General features: G+C 33.5%; 1 protein-coding gene across 10 annotated transcripts in view; it reads right to left on the bottom strand.

Moving 5' to 3' along the window:
• Nucleotides 1-20,009, bottom strand: part of EPHA5 (EPH receptor A5) — a 342,710-nt gene that overhangs the window by 89,834 nt on the left and 232,867 nt on the right. For 9 of the 10 annotated variants that reach the window (XM_060654963.3, XM_060654961.3, XM_078446064.2 and 6 more), the window contains one exon: nt 4,324-4,448. In XM_060654963.3, coding sequence (XP_060510946.2) covers nt 4,324-4,448 — 125 coding nt within the window. Of the gene's footprint in view, nt 1-4,323; nt 4,449-20,009 lie in introns of those variants that run through there. The other variant, XR_009616374.3, reaches the window with a different exon arrangement.

Consider the following 20,009-nt stretch of genomic DNA (forward strand, 5'->3'; position numbering starts at 1 on the left):
GATGCTTTGGTGGCTCACTCAGTTAGGCGTCTGACTTTGGGTCGGGACATGATCTTGCAGTTCGTGAGTTTGAGCCCCATGTCAGGCTGTGTGCTGACAGCTCAGAGCCTGGAGTCTGCTTCAGATTCTGCCTCCCTCTCTCTGTGCCCTCCCCCACTCACACTCTGTCTTTGTTTCTCTCTCTCAAAAATAAACATAAAAAAAATTAAACTCCTAACTACTGAATTCAGAATTGATATGTTTTGTAAAATTATTATAAGTTGATACTTTGGCCAAACAGGGGGGAAATTCCCATTACAAGGAAACTGGCATGCTGCTCCTTGAAATAATGCGTGACCTAATATCAATTGCACAAAATGACACAACATTCTGATTTATATATTAACATTATGTGTATCTCAGTGGTTCCTTATCTGAGTTCTAGTTGTACTTTGTCTCTCTGGGGTAGTCAAATGCTATATAATCAGAGGTACTCACCAAAGCATGTATCTAAGGGATTGAAAACCAAAAATGCACATTTTGAATTACCTAAGTAGCTTCCAAAATTTGCTTCTGTCCCACTCCTTTTAGTCATTGCTGTACTATAATTTCCTTCATATCACAAACTCTATATACACATCTTCAACACCCACGACCATCAGGCTGCCAAATCCTGGTCAGGGCAATGGCTTTTGCTGCCTTCATACTCCTGCTGAGCAAATGAGCTACATTCCCCAGCTGCTTAGCAAACACTGTTCACATGCAGCGAGGGGAGGGCCTGGGCAGAAGGAGCCAGCTGGCAAACACCCTGCCAAGGGGCAGCTTCCCTTTGCCTCTGCCTTTAATTAAGAGATGGCAATGGGCCCATCACCATGCAGGAGCAGAGAGGCCCAATGACCTCTATTAGAGCAGGGCAATCGCAGGCAGAAATGCCAGCTGGCAAATGCATGAGCCCTGGAAAGCTCTGCCACCTGTGTCTGGACAAGAGCCATCCAATAAAACGGTGGTGTCATTCTGAAGGTTCAAAATGAGCTCTGGAAACCTATAAGCACCCCCACCTCAATCCATGCTATAAAAACTCATTATCCTTTTTTTTTCCTTCTGAAAGTGTTAAAAAAAAAACCTTTCATGTATTTTATTAGTATGCTCAATAATTTTGCTTGGCAAAAATTTCTGGGAATTAAGATTTTCACTGTAAAAAGGAAAACACTGACCAAAAGAAGTTAATGACTTCCCCCAAATAACATATTATATAAAGGTTTCACTGCTTTTAATGGATGTAAGTGGGCAACCTTCTATTCATTTACTGAAACTACGTACAGAAATATTTTTCCCAAATTATTTTTTCTTACATTGAGTTATGCAGATAATAGGATGTATTAATACAGCATTAAATATAAAATATTAAGCACAGAACTAAGTTTTCATGAAATAAGTATATTTAAAAAAATTGAACTTTCAAGAAAATAATGCCACATGTAGAAAATTCATTAGAAGGAATATTAAGAGAAAGACTCCCCCACCACTTGGTTGAGAAACTTTTTTTTTTAATGGAAGCAGTAGCTTACAGAAAAAAAAGATAAATCCTTGCATTTATTGAGTATTACATATATGAAACTTATGTATATGCTGAGGAATAATAGTGAAAACAATGAAAGATTACTCATAAGGGGGTAAAATAGGATAATATCATTAGAAACAATAAAGAAAATCAAACCTTGGTCCAACTAGTTGCTTCAGGGGAAGAAAAACTATAAAGAAAAATAACTCCCTGTCAAAGTTTAGTCCTCTTGCTGTTGAACTTTATTTCATCTAAGATGTATATTCAAATAAAGAGTTTTGGTGAACTGCTATTTTTCTCTGATTTTTTTAATACTCCCTTTTATTTATCTAGTTTTTTTTAAAGAAGGCTCTATGCCCAATGTGGGGCTTGAACTCACAACCCCAAGATAAAGGATGGCATGCTCCACTGGCTGAGCCAGCCAGCACCCCTGGGGCATATTTATTTTTAAATGCCATTATGCATTTCAACTTTTTAAAAAATAAAGTTCATTGGCAATAAATATTTAGAAACTTAAAATATTTACAAAATATTCAGTCTATATATTCAGCTTTGTGTTAGTATACCATATTAAAATTTACAAAAAAAAAAGTAAATAAGGAATGTAAATCTTAATTTAACAAATTATTTTTGGATACATCATGCATTTAAATTGTAGACCTCTAGAATTTACAATGCAATTTGGACTACTACTCCCAGAAAAATAAGAATCAGTGAGGATTATTAATGTAACCACATTTTCCTTGATTTACCGTATTATTTTTTATAACAAATAGTATAAATGAGATCCCAACACAATATTTTTTAAAATTTTATTTTTAATAATCTCTCCACCCACTGTGGGGCTTGAGCTCACAAAGTCAAGATCAAAAGTCACATGTTCCATCAACTGAGCCAGCCAGGTGCCCCTATCCCAACATAATTTTGTCTCACGGGTATTTGAGGATATGTTTTTTATGAAATAGAAGTATCTTCATTTATGGTCTCTAATGATCAAATAGTCATTTGTAATGCTACCAGCAAGTCATTCCTAGAAGGATGACTACTTCAAAAGTAGTAATTAACAGTTTATTCACCTATTTAGAAAATCAATATAAGAACATTTTATAGGCATTCAAAACCTAGAAAGGATGTGTAGACAGCCCCTTTGTCCCCCACTACTGTTTTTACCCTCTGTCATCTTTTGGTAATTGTTAAATCAGCGAGTGAAATAAGCAATTAAAAAAAAAATCTCGATGGGGCACCTGGGTGGCTCAGTGGGTTGGGCCTCTGGCTTTGGTTCAGGTCATGATCTCATGGTTCGTGGGTTCCAGCCTGGCATTGGGCTCTGTGCTGACAGCTCAGAGCCTGGAGCCTGCTTCAGATTCTGTGTCCCCCTCTCTCTCTGCCCCTCCCCCACTCATGCTCTGTCTCTCTCTCCAAAATAAAAAACATTACATTTTTTAAAAAAAAATCTGTATAATGCTAGGCATTAATTTAACATATTTCAATGCATTTACCTATACTCTTCCTTCTACACATGTACACAGAATGTTGAATTTTTAAGTAACTTTCATTAATAGAATATAAGTACTTTTTCTGATATTTTTGCATTATTGCTAGGAAAACCACTTATTCCCTCTCTCTTTTCCGATGTCCTAGCCTGGACAATTTCTGTGGCATTGCAAAGTAAGTTTTTAACTTCTTCCTACCCTCTTCACTATCCCTCTAAGAGAAGGAGTAATGGCTCCATGAGGTTAAAGAAAGCAAATTGAGCAGGTGTGGCTGAGTCCTTTCTTTTTCTTTTGGGATCTGCTTCTCTGCATGTTTCTAATCTTTTCTACTCCTACTTACATAGGATACATACTCTCAGTCAGAGTTTCCTACCCATCAGTGATAGTCTGGTTTGAGCACACTTCTATATCTCCTCTACTAGAAGCCAGGTTGTTTTAAGGAATGTTTGCTATTCAGATCCAGACTCATTAAAAAATCAAAGTAAAATGGGGGTGGGAAGTGTAGGAAGACCCCTGGTGACTACATATCCAAGCTATATCACCTTTATATTCCATCTGTACTATTTCTTTATCAATAGCTCACTTGGTTGTGAATTCAGGAAAGAGGAAGAGGGATAACTATTGCCTTTAGATCTCACAACTATTATGTCAAAACATGCAAGAGTGGGCCTAAGGAAAAGAGAAATTGAGAAAATGTAGAGAATGTGAGGCATACAATTCTGATTTTGTGCCCTCAAATTTTAAAATAAAGTTTACAATACAGTATTAGATTTTTGATATGGATTTTAAAATTATATTTTATATTCATATCTTATCTACCCATATCTCCTTAAGAGCATAGGTATTATGCAGTGTTAATGGCCATAACCATATGTGTTTTTCCCTGTCGTACATGGCAGTCACTGGTGAAGGTCAAGAACTTAAGTGCAACACCTCAAAATGTCCCATGACTTCATTTTTTAATACTGTGAAACCTAGTTAAGCTGATTAGACTCTATGGCAGTAGTGTGCATCATAAACTATTCGGCATTAATGGAATACAAATAGAATGTTCCCTATACACGTCTAGCCTCCATAATCATGTCATTGATTTACACACAAAATTGCAACATACATTTCTAAAAATTGGATAATTGCAGTTGTTAAAGTGAAACAAAGAAGGAGGAGAAGGAGAAGGAGAGGAAGGGAAGGGGAAGAAGGAGGGGAGAGGGAGGGTGAAGAGAATGAGGAGGAGAAGGAGGAAAGGAGAAGGAGAAGAAGAAATGACATTCTTTATTCTATTAGTCTCACCTTCTCAAAATATTTAATTTCATACTCCAGGATGATTCCATTGGGACGATCTGGCTCTTGCCAAGACAAAGAGATACTGTTTTTTGCAATCTTCCCCTTTTTCACATTGGTGACTGGAGAGGGGGCTGCAAAATAGTATAAATAAAGAATTGCATGATTAACAGAGTCCTGAAATTACAAGGTGGTATAATTTATAATGGCATTCTTAGTATATAATATAATTATACACTAACAATTTAGCAAAAAACTGAATAAACAATTAAATTTTCTTTTAACCTGAAAACAATTTTACTTTCTCTACGTAATAAAAATATTTATAGATTGTAAAGTGTGTTACAAATATAAATCAAGTATCTTGAGAATTTTTTTAAAACTATAGTCATATAGAATCCTACATCTACATTTTTTTCTTTGAAGTTTAGAAACATAAATGAACTATATTACTCTTCTTATGGAATAAAGATGTTTTTGATGACCTTATATATCCTCCAGGTTTCTAAAATGTATTGACTCTGTATAATATATCCCATTAAGCTAGTACACATGATTATCTATATTACCATATTTTCACAACATTAAGATTCTTTTATAATTTTATAATGATATGGGTCCTATAATCCTTGATAAAATCATATCTTAAATATAGTGAGGTTTGCCTTCAAACATGTTATTAAACTTGTAATATTTCTTGAAAACAATAGCAGAAAAAAATCTGATCTGAAAGATTTTCCTCTGAAGTAAGGAGCAAGAAAATGATGCCTATTCCTACAACGTTTATTAAATACAATATTAGAAGTTATAGCCCCAGCAATTAGGCAAGAAAAGGAAATAAAAGACATCCAAATTGGAAAATAAGTAAAAGTGTCACTATTTGCAGATGACATGATACTTACTATATATAGAAAAAGCTAAAGACTCTACCAAAAATGCTATCAAAACTAAAATTAATTTAATCAAGCTCCAGGATATAAAATGAACACACAGAAATCTATTGTGTTCCTATACACTAATAATGAACTACCAGAAAGAGAAATTAAGAGATCACAGCTATAGTTACATTAAAAAAGATAAAATGCTAAAGAATAAAATTAATCAAAGAGGTGAAAGGTCTGTATAAGACACTGAAGAAAGAAATTGAGGACAACACAAATAAATGGAACGATATGCTGCACTCATGGACTGGAGGAATTAATTTTGTTAAAATTTCCACACCACCTATAGCAATCTACAGATTCAGTGCAATCCTTATCAAAACATGAATGACATTTTTCATAGAATTATAACAAATAATCCTAAAATGCATACAGAATCACAAAACACACCAAATAGCCAAAGCAATAACAAAACTGGGTGTATCGTACTTCTTGATTTCAAACTACACTACAAAGATACAGTAATCAAAATGGTATGATACTGGAACAAAAACAGAAATATAAATCTATGGAACAGAACAGAAAGTCCAGATATGAATATACACATACATGGCCAATTAATTTATGACACGTGAAGAAAGAACATACAATGGGAACGGATAGTCTTTTCAATAAACCAAGTGAAAGGATGAAACTGGACTATTATCTTGCGCCATACACAAAAATTAACTAAAAATCCATTAAAGACATGAATATAAGATTTGAAACTATAAAACTCCTAGAAAAACATAGACATTATTCTTAGTGATTTTTTTTAGATATTTTTACCTCCTCAGGCAAAAGCATAAAAGCAAAATTTTTAAATTTTTAAAAATGTTTATTTATTTTTGAGAAAGAGAGAGAGAGAGAGAGCAAAGTAAGGGGAGGGGCAGGGAGAGAGGGAGACACAGAATCCGAAGCAGGCTCCAGGCTGTGAGCTGTCAGCACAGAGCCCTACACAGGGCTCAAACTCATGAACTGTGAGATCATGACGTGAGCTGAAGTCGGAGGCTAAACTGAGTGAGCCACCCAGGCACCCCAAAAAACAAACTTTAAAAAAAATAATGGGATTTTGAGGTCCCTGGGTGTCTCAGTTAAGAGTCCGACTCTTTTTTTTTTTAAATTTTTTTTTCAACGTTTTTTATTTATTTTTGGGACAGAGAGAGACAGAGCATGAAGGGGGGAGGGGCAGAGAGAGAGGGAGACACAGAATCGGAAACAGGCTCCAGGCTCCGAGCCATCAGCCCAGAGCCCGACGCGGGGCTCGAACTCACGGACCGCGAGATCGTGACCTGGCTGAAGTCGGACGCTCAACCGACTGCGCCACCCAGGCGCCCCAAGAGTCCGACTCTTGATCTCAGCTCAGGTCATGATCTCATGGTAAATGGGTTCGAGCTCTGCATCCACCTCTGCACTGATAGTGGAGAGCATGATTGAGATTCTGTCTCCCTGTCTCTGCCCCTTCTCCCCACCCCTGTCTCTCAAAATAAATAAGTAAACTTAAAAATAATGGACCTACATCAAACTATAAAACCTTTGCACAGTGAAGGCAACTATCAACAAAATGAAAAGTCAACCTACTGAATAAGAGAAGTTACTTGCAAATGATATATCTGATGAGGGGTTATATGCAAAATATATAAAGAACTCATACAACTCAACAACAACAACAACAACAGCAACAACAGCAAAACATAACCCGATTAAAACAAAAGTGGAGAGAAGACTTGAAGAAACTCATTTCCAAAGAAGACACACAGATAGCCAACAAGCACATTAGAAGATGTTCAACATCACTAATCATCATAAAAATGCACATCAAAACCACAATGAGATACCACTTCATACCTGTCAGAATAGCTATTATCAAAAGGGCAAGAAATAACAAGTGTTCGCAAAGAGATGAGAAAAGGGAACTCTCATGTACTGTTGGTGGATAAACTGGTACAGCTGTTATGAAAACAATATGGTGGGGTACCTGGATGGTTCAGTCGGTTAAGCACCTGACTTCGGCTCAGGTCATGATCTGTGCTAAAAGCTCAGAGCCTGGAGCCTCCTTCAAGTTCTGTGTCTCCCTCTCTCTCTGCCCCTCTCCCACTCATGCTCTGCCTCTTTGTCTCAAAAATAAAGAAACATTAAAAAAAAATTAAAAATAAATAAAAAGAAAACAACATGGGTATTCCTCAAAAAATTAAAGAATAGAACTACCATAATGTCTAGCAATTCCTCTTCTGGGTATTTATCCAAAAAAGGGTGAAAACACTAATTTGAAAAGATCTTTATGTTCATTGCAGCATTATTGACAATAACTAAGATAAAGAAGCAGCCTAAGTGTCCATCATTAGATGAAAAGTTATAAAATATGTTATATGTTATACTATATGTGTTATACACTATAAAGATATATATGTATGTATATATATATTTACTTATGTGATACATATGGTATATGCCTGGTATATATGGTATGTGCGTGTGCATGTGTGTATATGTGTATACACACATGGAATATTAGCCACAGGAAAATGAAAGCTTGTCATTTGTGACAATGTGGATAGACCCAAAGCGTAGTATACTAAATGAACTAAGTCTGACAGAGAAAGACAAATATGATTTCACTTATATGTGGAATTAAAAAAATAAAACAGAAAATAGAAACAGGCTAAATGATACAGAGAATAAACTAGCAGTTGTTAAAGAGCTGAGAGACAGGGAAATGGGTGAAATAGGTGAAGGGGACTAAAAGGTATCAACTTACAGTTATAAAATAAATAAGTCAGGGGGATGCAATATAATCAATAATATTGTAATGAGTTTGTACAATGACAGATGGTAACTTGACCTATTGTGGTGATCATTTCATAATGTATAAAAATATTGACTATCTTTTGCACTTGAAACTAATATAATATTGTATGTCAGTTAAAGTTTCATAAAAAATTCCTTCATTTCCATCTCCCTCAAATATTTTATTAGAAGTCACAATTACTTACGATGTTCATTGCTATCTGTCAGTGCCTATTACATGGCTTTCCTAATGAAAATAGAAAAGTATATGCTATTTTAGATGTGTCTGGATTCCAATAATGTGGATACTTGATTTAACATCCGTTTTGTCAATCTATGGATATTTGTATAGATTCTGGGTGTGACAATACAAATATGTGATGGCTAGTATCTTTCTTGATGTAAGTGATCATTACCTTTGCAATTTTTAGCTTTGATAAGACACAGGAAAGACTATCGTGGACTAATGAGTGGTGTGCATGTGCACGTGTGTGTGCATGTGTGTAGAGAAAAGGAGAGTAATAATATATATTATATATTATATGTATATTATATGTATAATGCACATATAAAGTAGAAAAGATGCCAGCCATAGGGAATAGTGTATAGCCAGAGTCATAGCCCTATCTGAACAACATCAAACATCTGGTGAGATCAAGTTATATATACCTATATGCAATTTACATATTATATATAGAATTTAGATATACTTTATATTATAGCATACATATGATATATAAATATATATAATTTACTCACTAAACAGTAAAAGACAAATCCAAAACTGCATACAAGGATTCACATCTTCTGGCATCCTGTATCTTTTCTTACTTCATCTCCTGCTAGCTCTGTCCCGGCTGTCTGTTCTTAGGGCACCTCAGACACACTTCTGCCTAAGGACTTGGTATTCCAGCATCAGAGGTGCTTCTCACCCTGACTTCTCCAAGGCTTTCTCCTCCCTCTTCTGTGGTTTTCTCACTGAGACCTTGTCTGTCCACTCTATGATTCGAGTAACCAATTCTCACCCTTGCCCCTCTCTCCTCACCATGCCCTCTGCTCCTTCAGGATTTTATTTTTCTCCTTAGCTCTTGTACTTGCAGTACCTGATACACATATCTGAATTACAGATTTGTTTTTTTCAATCCTTCAAGTAGAATGTCATTTTTATGAGGACAGGGATATTGTTTATTTTATTCATTGTTGAATTCTTATATCTAGAACAATGTCTGGGATAGAGGAGAGTCTAATATATATGTATGGAACAAATGATTGATAACAATCAAAGTGATATCTATAAAACCTTTTAACATTATTTTATTGTGTCAACAAAATCAACTATGAAACTCAAGGGTGAAGTATGTCTTTCATACACATACTAAAATAAATGGAAACAGATACAACCTGTAGGAAACAAAACTTAGTTAACTGTCTAGTGTTTCATATACCCATAATAGGATGATAATGACTTTGTAACTTGAATGTGTAATTTTTTATTCTTATAATCACAGGCTTTATGATATTCAGGTTCAGAGGGTTCATATATTCAGTTTTATCTTGTTTTCTCAAACATATCCAGTTCCTCAGAGTTTTCTGCAATAATAAAGAACGCTCACTGTGCATATAAACCAAAATTCTCTAAAAGTACCTTTGAAATTGCAGTTTGTTTACTTTTATGGAAATTGTAATTGACAGGTAGTTCTCACAGTCATATTTTGGCATAGGTTCAAAGTCCTTATTGGTTTCCCAATGAGGGAAAGTCACGCCATAGTTGGCACTATGGAAGAAGCATCCAGAAGACAAGGAAACAAGAAAAGAGTAAGCTATGGACTCTGTACTTTATCATAGTGTTTATAGCAAAGTAGCAAATATACAGAAGTAGAAACAGTAACAAGTTGATGATACTGCCCCTTTTCTATTCATAAATTGAATTTAATATGTATGGTCCATGAAGGTTGGAATTAATTTGGTTTAGCTCACTGCTATAAAAAAAAATTCCAGAAAGTTACTTGGCATCTAGAAATCTCATAAATATCTGTTGAACGGGTGCATGGCTGAATGAATGGAAATACATACATGATCATGTATGACATCATCGGACAAAACTGAGTTTGTCTCATCTTAAGTGCATACACTAGGATCTTATGATTTGGGAATTTGTGTTTTATTTTAAAATTTAACCAATCCTTTAAAAAAATAATAAACCATTTCAAAGTGAGGTTATCAACTAAATATTAACATAGATATAATTAGCCTGAAGTGGAATACTTTGTTATTTACCTCCATCAGAGTTAAACAGAAATTGTGTAGCTCTCAAAGATAACTCTATTTAAAAAGCACCATTGTTTTCCAGACTGGATTTTCTCAGAGACTAAATAGCATTCTTTACAGCTTGGTCAGAGTGGGGAGAGAAGAACACACTCAGGTTAGAATAGTTTAGGAGTAAAGTTCAGAAATAATTTCCTCTGTGACAACACCTCTCTGACTCATTTGGGTAAAGCTGATGAAAGTGGGGACACTGACAGCTCCTGAGGACATAATGATGATGCGCAAATTATGGACGGCAGTGCTTTACTTTTGTAAAGTATTTTACAGATATTACGCACATTAAAATGACTGCAATTGGCGCCTGGATGGCTCAGTCAGTTAAGCACTGGACTCTTGATTTTGGCTCAGGTCATGATCTCAGGGTGGTGGAATCAAGCCCCTGTGTGGAGCCTGCTTGGGATTCTCTCTCCCTCTCCCTCTGTCCAATCCCCATTCATGTTCTCGCTGTCTCTCTCTCTCTGTCTCAATAATGATAATGATAATAATAATAATAACTGTAAGCAGATTTGTCAGCATCAAGGGCATGTTTAATTTATGTTAGTCATCTTCCCACTGATACCGTTAACTCATTCTTTACCTGTTGGAGCTTTCATGAAGTGAGCATGGCACAAAATGAGAACGATGACTTAGAGCATTTCTGCTTGTAAACTTTTGTTGAATGATGTTAAATCATAAAAGTATTACTGCCATAGGGTAGGAAGAACAAAAATACTAAAGAAATCACGTTGTGAACAGAACAAAACAATTTATGTAACTTCTGAATTTCACATTTTGGGTCTGTGAGAACATTCCATTTGTTTCTGTATTACAGCTTCAGTGGTGGAGCTGACATTTAACTAATAGTATGATAAGCAAGGTACTGATCCTTCGGGCTAGTTACAGTTCCCATTATGGGTTAATGTTTTTGTCTGTTTGTTTAATTTATTTTAATTTAAAGTATTTTTACATTTATAGAAAGATAATAAAGAGAGTACAGGAAGTTCCCACATACACCACACTTAGTGTCTCCTATTAGGAATATCTCACAACAGTGTAAACAGTACATCTGTCACAATTAATGAAATTATATTAACACATTATTATTAACTAAAGTCCATACTTTATTCCGATTTCCTTAGTTTTTATTTATTATCTTTGTTCTGTCCCAAGATTCCACCCAGTATACGAGATCACATGGTATAGTCGCCGTGTCTCCTTAGGATCCTCTTGGCTGCAATACTTTCTCAGACTTTGTATGATTTGGTGCTTTTGACATTTTTTTTTTTTCAGTATACTGATAAGAATTAGAATACCTCTCAATCATTATAGATTTGATGTTTCTCTCATGATTAGAGTTATGAGGTTTTTGGGGTAAAGCTCCTTTTTATTACATCATATCAAGGGTACATGCTATCAGTATACCATCACTGTTAGGTTAACCTTGATTGCCCAACTGCAGTAGTGTTGATCAAGTTTCTTTTTCCAGTTTTCCATACTTTAATCTTTGGAAGGAAGTCACTATGTACAGCCTGCACTTAAGGAATGGGGAGTATACTGTACTTCCTTGAGGCCAGAGTATTTGCATAAGTTATCTGCATATGAGATTTGTCCATTCTTCCTTATTTGTTTGTTTGTTTAATCACATATTTATATCAATGTAAACGCAAGGAATTTTTTTATACATTGGTATAAAATCTAATACTTTATTTTGCAACTCAAATTGTTAAAACTTTGACCATTGATTTACTCTTTCAGTCTCTCTGATACACCCTTATCATTGTGGGTTTGTTGGTTTTCTTATATATATATATATATACATATATATATATGTATACATATATATATGATGTATATATATATACATATATATATAAATATCATATATATATTTGTATTTAATATATTTATATTATATTTATATTATTACATATTATATAATATATAATATATTATAAATATATTAAATTATATTATTATGGTCAGAGTGGGAAGACCACACTCAGGTTAGAATAGAATATATATAGAATATATATAAATATATACATATTATATAATAATATAATTATATATATAATATTATATATATTATATAATTATATATTATATTATAAATTAATATTTAATTTATATATGAATATATAATATAATATATATTATATATATTTTATTTACTTTATGGCACTACTAGATCAGATGCACCCAGTTCTAGAATCAGTCCTTTCTCCAAAGAGCGCTGGCTTCTTCTATTGGAGAATGTTATTAGAAACCAAGATCCAGATATGCTCTTTGCTACTGGGGTGTCATGGCTTCTCCTTTCAAGTCATAGAGCTGGGAACTAAATGTGTTTATGTCAACCTGTGTATATCTATAGATATATACTTATATCTACATACATATGAATATTAAATGAAACATGAGTATATACTGATATTACCAACTCTAATCAGTTACTACACAGGTCATCATAGCTTCCACACTAGTTATTTATAACCTCACATTCCAACAGTGGTTCCAACCATCTACCGAACATTTACTTAATTGTTCAATTCTAGTATATATGTCTAGTGGTTAAAGAATTGCTAATCTCTGTCTGCTTGACTTATTGATAATGATATAACTAGAAATCACTAAAATCTCAGCAGCTCAAGCAATGATATACAAAACCCTGCCATCATTATGTAAAGCAGAATGTGTCCTACCTCTTCAAATATGGAAACCTAGCTTAAGGTACACTATTCCCACATGGAAAGAGTGCCATGACATAGCTTTCAAGTCAAACAAAACTGGCTTCAAATCCTTTGGCAGCCAATCATTTTTCTAGCTGTGTGGTCCTGTTTAGGTTACTTAACCTCTATAAATGTCCTTTTTATATTTAAAGTAGTAACAGTGATACAAACTCATCTTTTTGTAATGTTGAAATATGATTCTCTTTGTATAATATCAGATATAGGGTGGGTGCCAAATAAATACCCTTTGTAATAATATCAGTTGTAAAATATCAGTCAGTTGTTTCAGAAGACTTCAATAATGGATTCTCCATAATTCTTAAATGATTCCATCAATCAAAATCATTTCTAGCCTCTTCTCTGAACTTGTCACTGTTCTAAATGTTGGGTGAGATCAAAAGGCAGAGTACCTGTAGAGAGAAGATGTTTTGATATTCTACATCCAGTGAATTTCATGAATCTATAGTAATAAATACTTATAGGCAAACTTCCTTGATAATTATAGATTTTTTTATTGCACTGAAAAGGTTTTGAATTTTGAAGTGACTAATAGTTTACTTAGGATAGAATGTCTATAAAAATAAGAGAATGAATATGATGAAAACATAAAACGTAATTGTGTTAAGTGGAATAAGAAAATACCATTCATCAGTCACTTACCCAATGTTATTTGTGTAGACAAAAATAGATTATAGACAGAACCATGAATTTATTACTTGTATTTAAAAATAATATATCTCCATGCATTTGACTTATCTACCTATATTTTGAATCTTAAAGCTTTGAGAAAGCCAAACAAGACAACATTGAAATCCTTTCAGTCTGTGACAGTCCATGAATGTGTTAAAACTTCCTCAGACGGCACTTCTTTTACTCTCCTACAAAAGTCCCTCTACATGAGTAATGTATTAGTTATTTGCATACAATTTCTAAAAAAAAAATACAAGTATCTAATAACTGATTCTGAGGTCAAAATTTGGACATCTGGGTTGTCACTATCTGCCAGCTGGAAGCCACCCCTTATCCCTGCCATGCATAATTCATCATATTTAGGAGCTTCTTATTATCCAGGTTGGCCTGGACCAATTTTTCCTAAAAATATCGATCATTAATTTTCTTTCCAGGAAGTTCTGAATCAGGTGGTCAGACTGGGGCCAAGTTTTAATAAAGACTCTCTAACTGAATCATTTTACTAGTAAAATTTGGGAATCACTAATGGTAAACCATGCTAAGATTAGTTATTTTTTTAACCTAATTATATAAATTTAGAAAACTGAGGTTAGAAACTGGATTAGTGCTAATGTTCTGTGAACTGCTGCTGTCCTAAACCTTTAGCTCACTATTATTGACTGTTATACCCTGATCTCTGTCACCATATTTGTCTTTCTTCATTTGGGTATTATTCTTTCCTATATTTAATATTTTCCTGATCCATTAGTATTTTTGGTAAAGATTTGTTTGCTCATTCATACATAATCTGGTTTAGTCCAACTACAGTATGCAAGCTGGTGCAGCTACTCTGGAGAACAGTATGGAGGTTCCTCAAAAAGCTAAAAATAGAACTACCCTACAACCCAGCAATTGCACTACTAGGTATTTATCTAAGAGATACAAGTATGCTGTTTCAAAGGGACACATGCACCCCCATGTTTATAGCAGCACTATCAACAATAGCCAAAGTATGGAAAGAGCCCAAATGTCCATCGATGGATGAATGGATGAAGAAGAAGTGGTATATATATACAATGGAGTATTACTCAGGAATCAAAAAGAATGAAATCTTGCCATTTGCAACTACGTGGATGGAATTGGAGGGTATTATGATAAGTGAAATGAGTCAGTCAGAGAAAGACAAAAATCATACAACTTCACTCATATGAGGACTTTAAAAGACAAACAGATGAACATAAGAAAAGGGAAACAAAAATAATATAAAAACAGGGAGGGGGACAAAACAGAAGAGACTCATAAATATGGAGAACAAACTGAGGGTTGCTGGAGAGGTTGTGGGAGGGGGGATGGGCTAAATGGGAGAGGGGCACTAAGGAATCTATTCCTGAAATCATTGTTGCACTATATGCTAACTAATTTGGATGTAAATTTAAAAAAGTAAAAAAGAAAATTAAAAAAAGAAAAAAATAACAAAAAAAATGCTTCAAACTGAGCCTTTAGAGCACGTGAGCTAATATTTGGATAGTGCTGAGAACAATGTTTGCAAAGAGCAGAAATTATGCCAGTTTTAAAGCTTTAGAGTAAACATCTATTATTTGAAGGTAAAAAAATAAGATTTTTTTAAATTAATGAGAAATACAGTTTAATTAAATTACAAACATATCTGAAGTTGTTAAAATGGAAAAGTAAGGCATATATTTTGAAATATATACACACTCACTACATATTATGTCATAAATTTTGTATCTCATATTATATACAGAATATAAATTATACATATACACACACACACACACACACACACAAACTTATTCTACATATAATATATACTTATCACTACGTTGTCATTTGATGCTACTGGACCAAGAAAAATAACTTCAGTGCATTCTCAACACACCTGGTATCCAGGCTCTCTTCTAAAGAAAGAGGGCATTTTAGCAGTTTCTTTCTCAAATAAAAATTCAATCTGCTCATTCAGACAAAACCTACAATCATTCCATTTTAAGAGCCTGCAACAGGATCTTTTGATATATGAGCTCAGTGAAGTTTTGAAAGACCATACCACAAAAACCTGGCCTTAAATGTCAGTAGTTGTAGAGAGATGATACCCTTTTTGATAAAAAGAACCTATGAACTAAAACGTCCCATTAGGTATGGTGTGTTTTTTTTTCAAAGACTTGAAAATCATAAGATATTGAAAATTAATTGTTTTCAGTAGGAAATAAAGGCAACTTAATTGCAAAGAAGTAATTTTTGGCATGATCAGACTTAATAGTATTAAACCATATGCTTCAAATATCATTTTGAAGTCATATTCACAATGGTGTTAATTAGAAAAGTAAATGGCAATAATAAAAATAGACAACTATATCACTGGCATTTATAGTCACCATTTTCCAAAACAATCATGCAAATTACAAAAACAAATATTAAATGTAACAATGTGTAAAATGACAACATGCCTCTGTCTGGATAACAAAATTAATCCCACATCAAATAAATTATCATAGAATTTGTTTTCCATTTATTCCTTATTACTCTGTAATGGAATTTTTAGTACACAAAGTGGTCTTCATGTCAATGATTATTTAATCTCAATAACCACAGTACCCATTTTATGAGAAACAGAGTTTAAACAATTTTTACAGTATCCTTTAAAAAAATTATGTCTAGTAAATGATGTGGCACAGTTGGAAAACCTTAATCAACCCAGTATTATTCAGTTACATTATATTCAAGGACTATAGTTCTATGTATAATTTTCAATATTGTTTATCCATATTAAACCTTAATAGAAGGTATGATATTGAGTTTTTTAGGTGGATACATAGTAATTAGGTTAACACACTTAAAATTCATATTCTTTTTTTCATAAAAAATAATGTCTTCTTATAAATACACATTATAAAAGGACTTAACCACAGAAAAATCCACTAACAGTAATAAAGACATACAGTGGAAACTGCAATTCAAATCTTAATTACTTCAAGATTTTCACAGTCAAAACTAGTCTGATCTAGCATTTTAAAGAATAAAATAAATACATTATAAATATAAGTAGCTCACGTTTTATCCTTTATCATTTCCCATTGTTCTTAATTTTACATAGCTATGCAAGTAACAGGAATTATTTAATTCAACAAAAATCATGATAATAAGTTATCATTTATTACTTATGGTTTTAAAAAATACATATTAGATTCCTAATATATCATTAAAATTCAAGGCCACCACAACTTCTTTCTCTAAATATATTCTCTCCAAGGCCATCTGACAATACTCCTTTAAAATCTGAAATTGTGCCAGTGGAAGCAAACAAAATTTAAAGTTTATGACTACAAAATAACCAGAGAGAACTGAGTGATACTTATCAGCTGATCTCATAAACATCTCATTCACATATCTTAAAATAGTGTAATTTCTAGCAGTGACATGACAGCTTATAACTAGAAAGAATACAAGATTAGTGATTACAGCTAGTCAACCTTTTAAAGTCCAGAGGAAAGCCAAATCAAGATGTTCTGTTCCAAATTAGTAATGCTATCAGATATTTAATTTGTTGGTCCTTACCATGGGACTAATTTTCAGGGACTCAAATCCACATATTCTCCAAGTTGTGGAAAATCTTAGCCAATATTCAAGAGGCAGGTAAACCCGTTTTGTACTTACAGTTATCACACAGAAATTCTGAAGGCCAACAAAATAAAGCACTATCCATTTGTCATCAGAGGATCAAACGACATAAAAGGTCCATATTTTTGGTTCCCCTGGAATAGTAGTTTGTGTTCACATTTACCAAAAAACAATATCAAACAAACAAACAAACAAACAAAATTCTGGTTGTAAAATGCCCAAGATGATATATTTTGTAAAATTTCAGTTATTAGAAAGAACTAAGTCCAAAGTTTGCTTTGACAAATGTTTAACAAATGTTGGCTAAATAAATGAACAAATACATTTATGGATGTATAAATGGATAAAGCAGCTATTGTAATTACCTCACAATGATGACATGTTGCATTTATAGTAAATATTATGTGCTTTAAAGTCTAAGCACTTTATACACATTAAATCATTCAATCCTTCTAACATCCTTAGGAAGTAAGGACTAATACCATCCCCTTCTGAAGTACCAAGAAGTTAAGTAACTTATCCAATCAGCCCATCAGGAATTGGCAGATCTAAGAAGTCTAGCTTCAGAATTTGCATTCTTAAATAGTGTACCATAGAGCAATGAAAGAATCTTTCATAATAGAGATGCTACACTCAGTACTTACTTGAGCATCAAATTATATTAAAGATTACTCACAATATCTAATTTTCCTTTACCTAGCTCAATGTCTTAATTTTCATTCAATTCCTATAGTGTCTTCCAAAGCTGATTACAGAAAACAAAATGTAAACAACCAATCTGTAATAAAAAAAAAAAATAGGCAACCCTTTATTGTCGTACACAAAATATGCACTTGGGGATATATAATTGTGTCTATTCTGAGTTGCATAACCTAAAGCAATTGTTCAAAACAATTTTAACTACCCTAACACACCTAGAATAAAACATACAAATGTGTGAGAGCTCCCTATATATACTTCCATACTGATGAAACCTAAAAATTTTCTTCTTAGAAAAAAGCCCTAAGGTAAATCACAATCTTTACAAGCATTAACGGTACATAGGTAATGACTGCTCTCCATGTGTGACACTACAGACCAGATGGACTACGGATTTTGAGCACTTTTTTGCAAGCTAGATGCAATTCAGTCTTCTCCGCCACTCAGAAATGCACAGTTAAACTCTTTGAGGCAAATATTATCATACAGAGAACCATGAATATCCTCTAATTTATATATATTTAATAAATACATATTTCACAACGTTGAAGCTTTAGGGTAAATAAATAATAACTTGCAAGGAGTTACACTGGAACAATCAGGGTCTGTGCTACAGAGTAACACAGAAAGGATGTGGAAGTGTCATGTAAATCTCTCCTTTCTATTTCCCAGCATATTCCTTTCCCCAAGTCTCAAACCATCTACCTCTCTCTCTATCACAGGGTCTTTTAAGAGGCCCCCCGAGGGAAAAAGAATGGTATCAGAAATCCTCCACTCATCTTCCTTCCCTTCCTTCTTTCATAATTGCTGAAAAACCAGTATGTGTCAGAGACTAGTCACTTGGATTATCTCAGTCAACAACTCCACGTGTCCTGGCAAGTGATCATAAAATTGGAATATTAAAAATAAATCATTTGGGAGAGTATTATACACCACAAATACAGAAAGTTAAACTATTCCTCTATTTACCTGCTTCCCAGACTACATAAGTCTTGAGTACAGTGAGCGGCCTAATTTGTCTTTGTATCCTCTGTTACTAGAAAAAAGATAAGCACATGGTAGGTGCCTAAGGGGGGTTGGGGGGTGGAATCGAATCAATCAAGAAGCCAGTGAAACAAGAAACTGCTACAAAATACTGTTGACAAGTGGTGAAGATGTAATATCATCATTAAAAACATAATAGAACCTTGGTTTTTCAAAATCTATGGGTGAGACTGACAAATGCCATTGTTACTTTTCTGTTAGCTTTTATTTAAATGCCAAAAGGGAGTAAACTTGAGTTCAGTTAACCTTAACAAGTTCATTCTCTCTTATGAGTAAAAATGAAACCAGATTAACAAATTATTATGAATAGAAGGGACAATCAGGGCAGGTGAAAATTACTAAGAATTACAATAAATATAATTTTATTGTGCTTTTCAAAGACATGGTTATACATAATCGCCTGTTATGCAGAAAAATCACTATACATACAGAAGTGAAACAAGGCATAGACATTTGTGACCCAACAAAATCATTTAAAAATAGTGGAAGCAAAGTTCATTTGCATCTCTTTATAATGTCTACAGTTAATTAGTGGAAACAACAGTCAGGAGATTTCATAAGTTCTGGTTGAGAATTATCTTATGTAGCCCTATATTGCCGTGTTGAGTTCTTCTCTCAACTAAACATTTCATCATTTTTCTTCATCATTGACATTAGTCCATTAGCTTTCACTTTCTACTACTGCTTTTATATCTGCCTAGAGCATACTGTATCTTATTTTTTGAGAAAGCAGGTAAAAAATGTTATACAAATTGATAAATTTATATAATATATAATACACTAATACATATATAAATGTATATGTGCAAATATAAATATATGCATATGTAACTATATAATGCATAAATATATATGTAAGTATATTTAGTGCATCTATGTTTTCAGTACTAATAGCTCATAAGCAGTGAAG

Source organism: Panthera onca, chromosome B1 (assembly GCF_046562875.1).
Source record: "Panthera onca isolate mPanOnc1 chromosome B1, mPanOnc1 haplotype 2, whole genome shotgun sequence".
Classification (NCBI taxonomy): Eukaryota; Metazoa; Chordata; class Mammalia; order Carnivora; family Felidae; genus Panthera; species Panthera onca.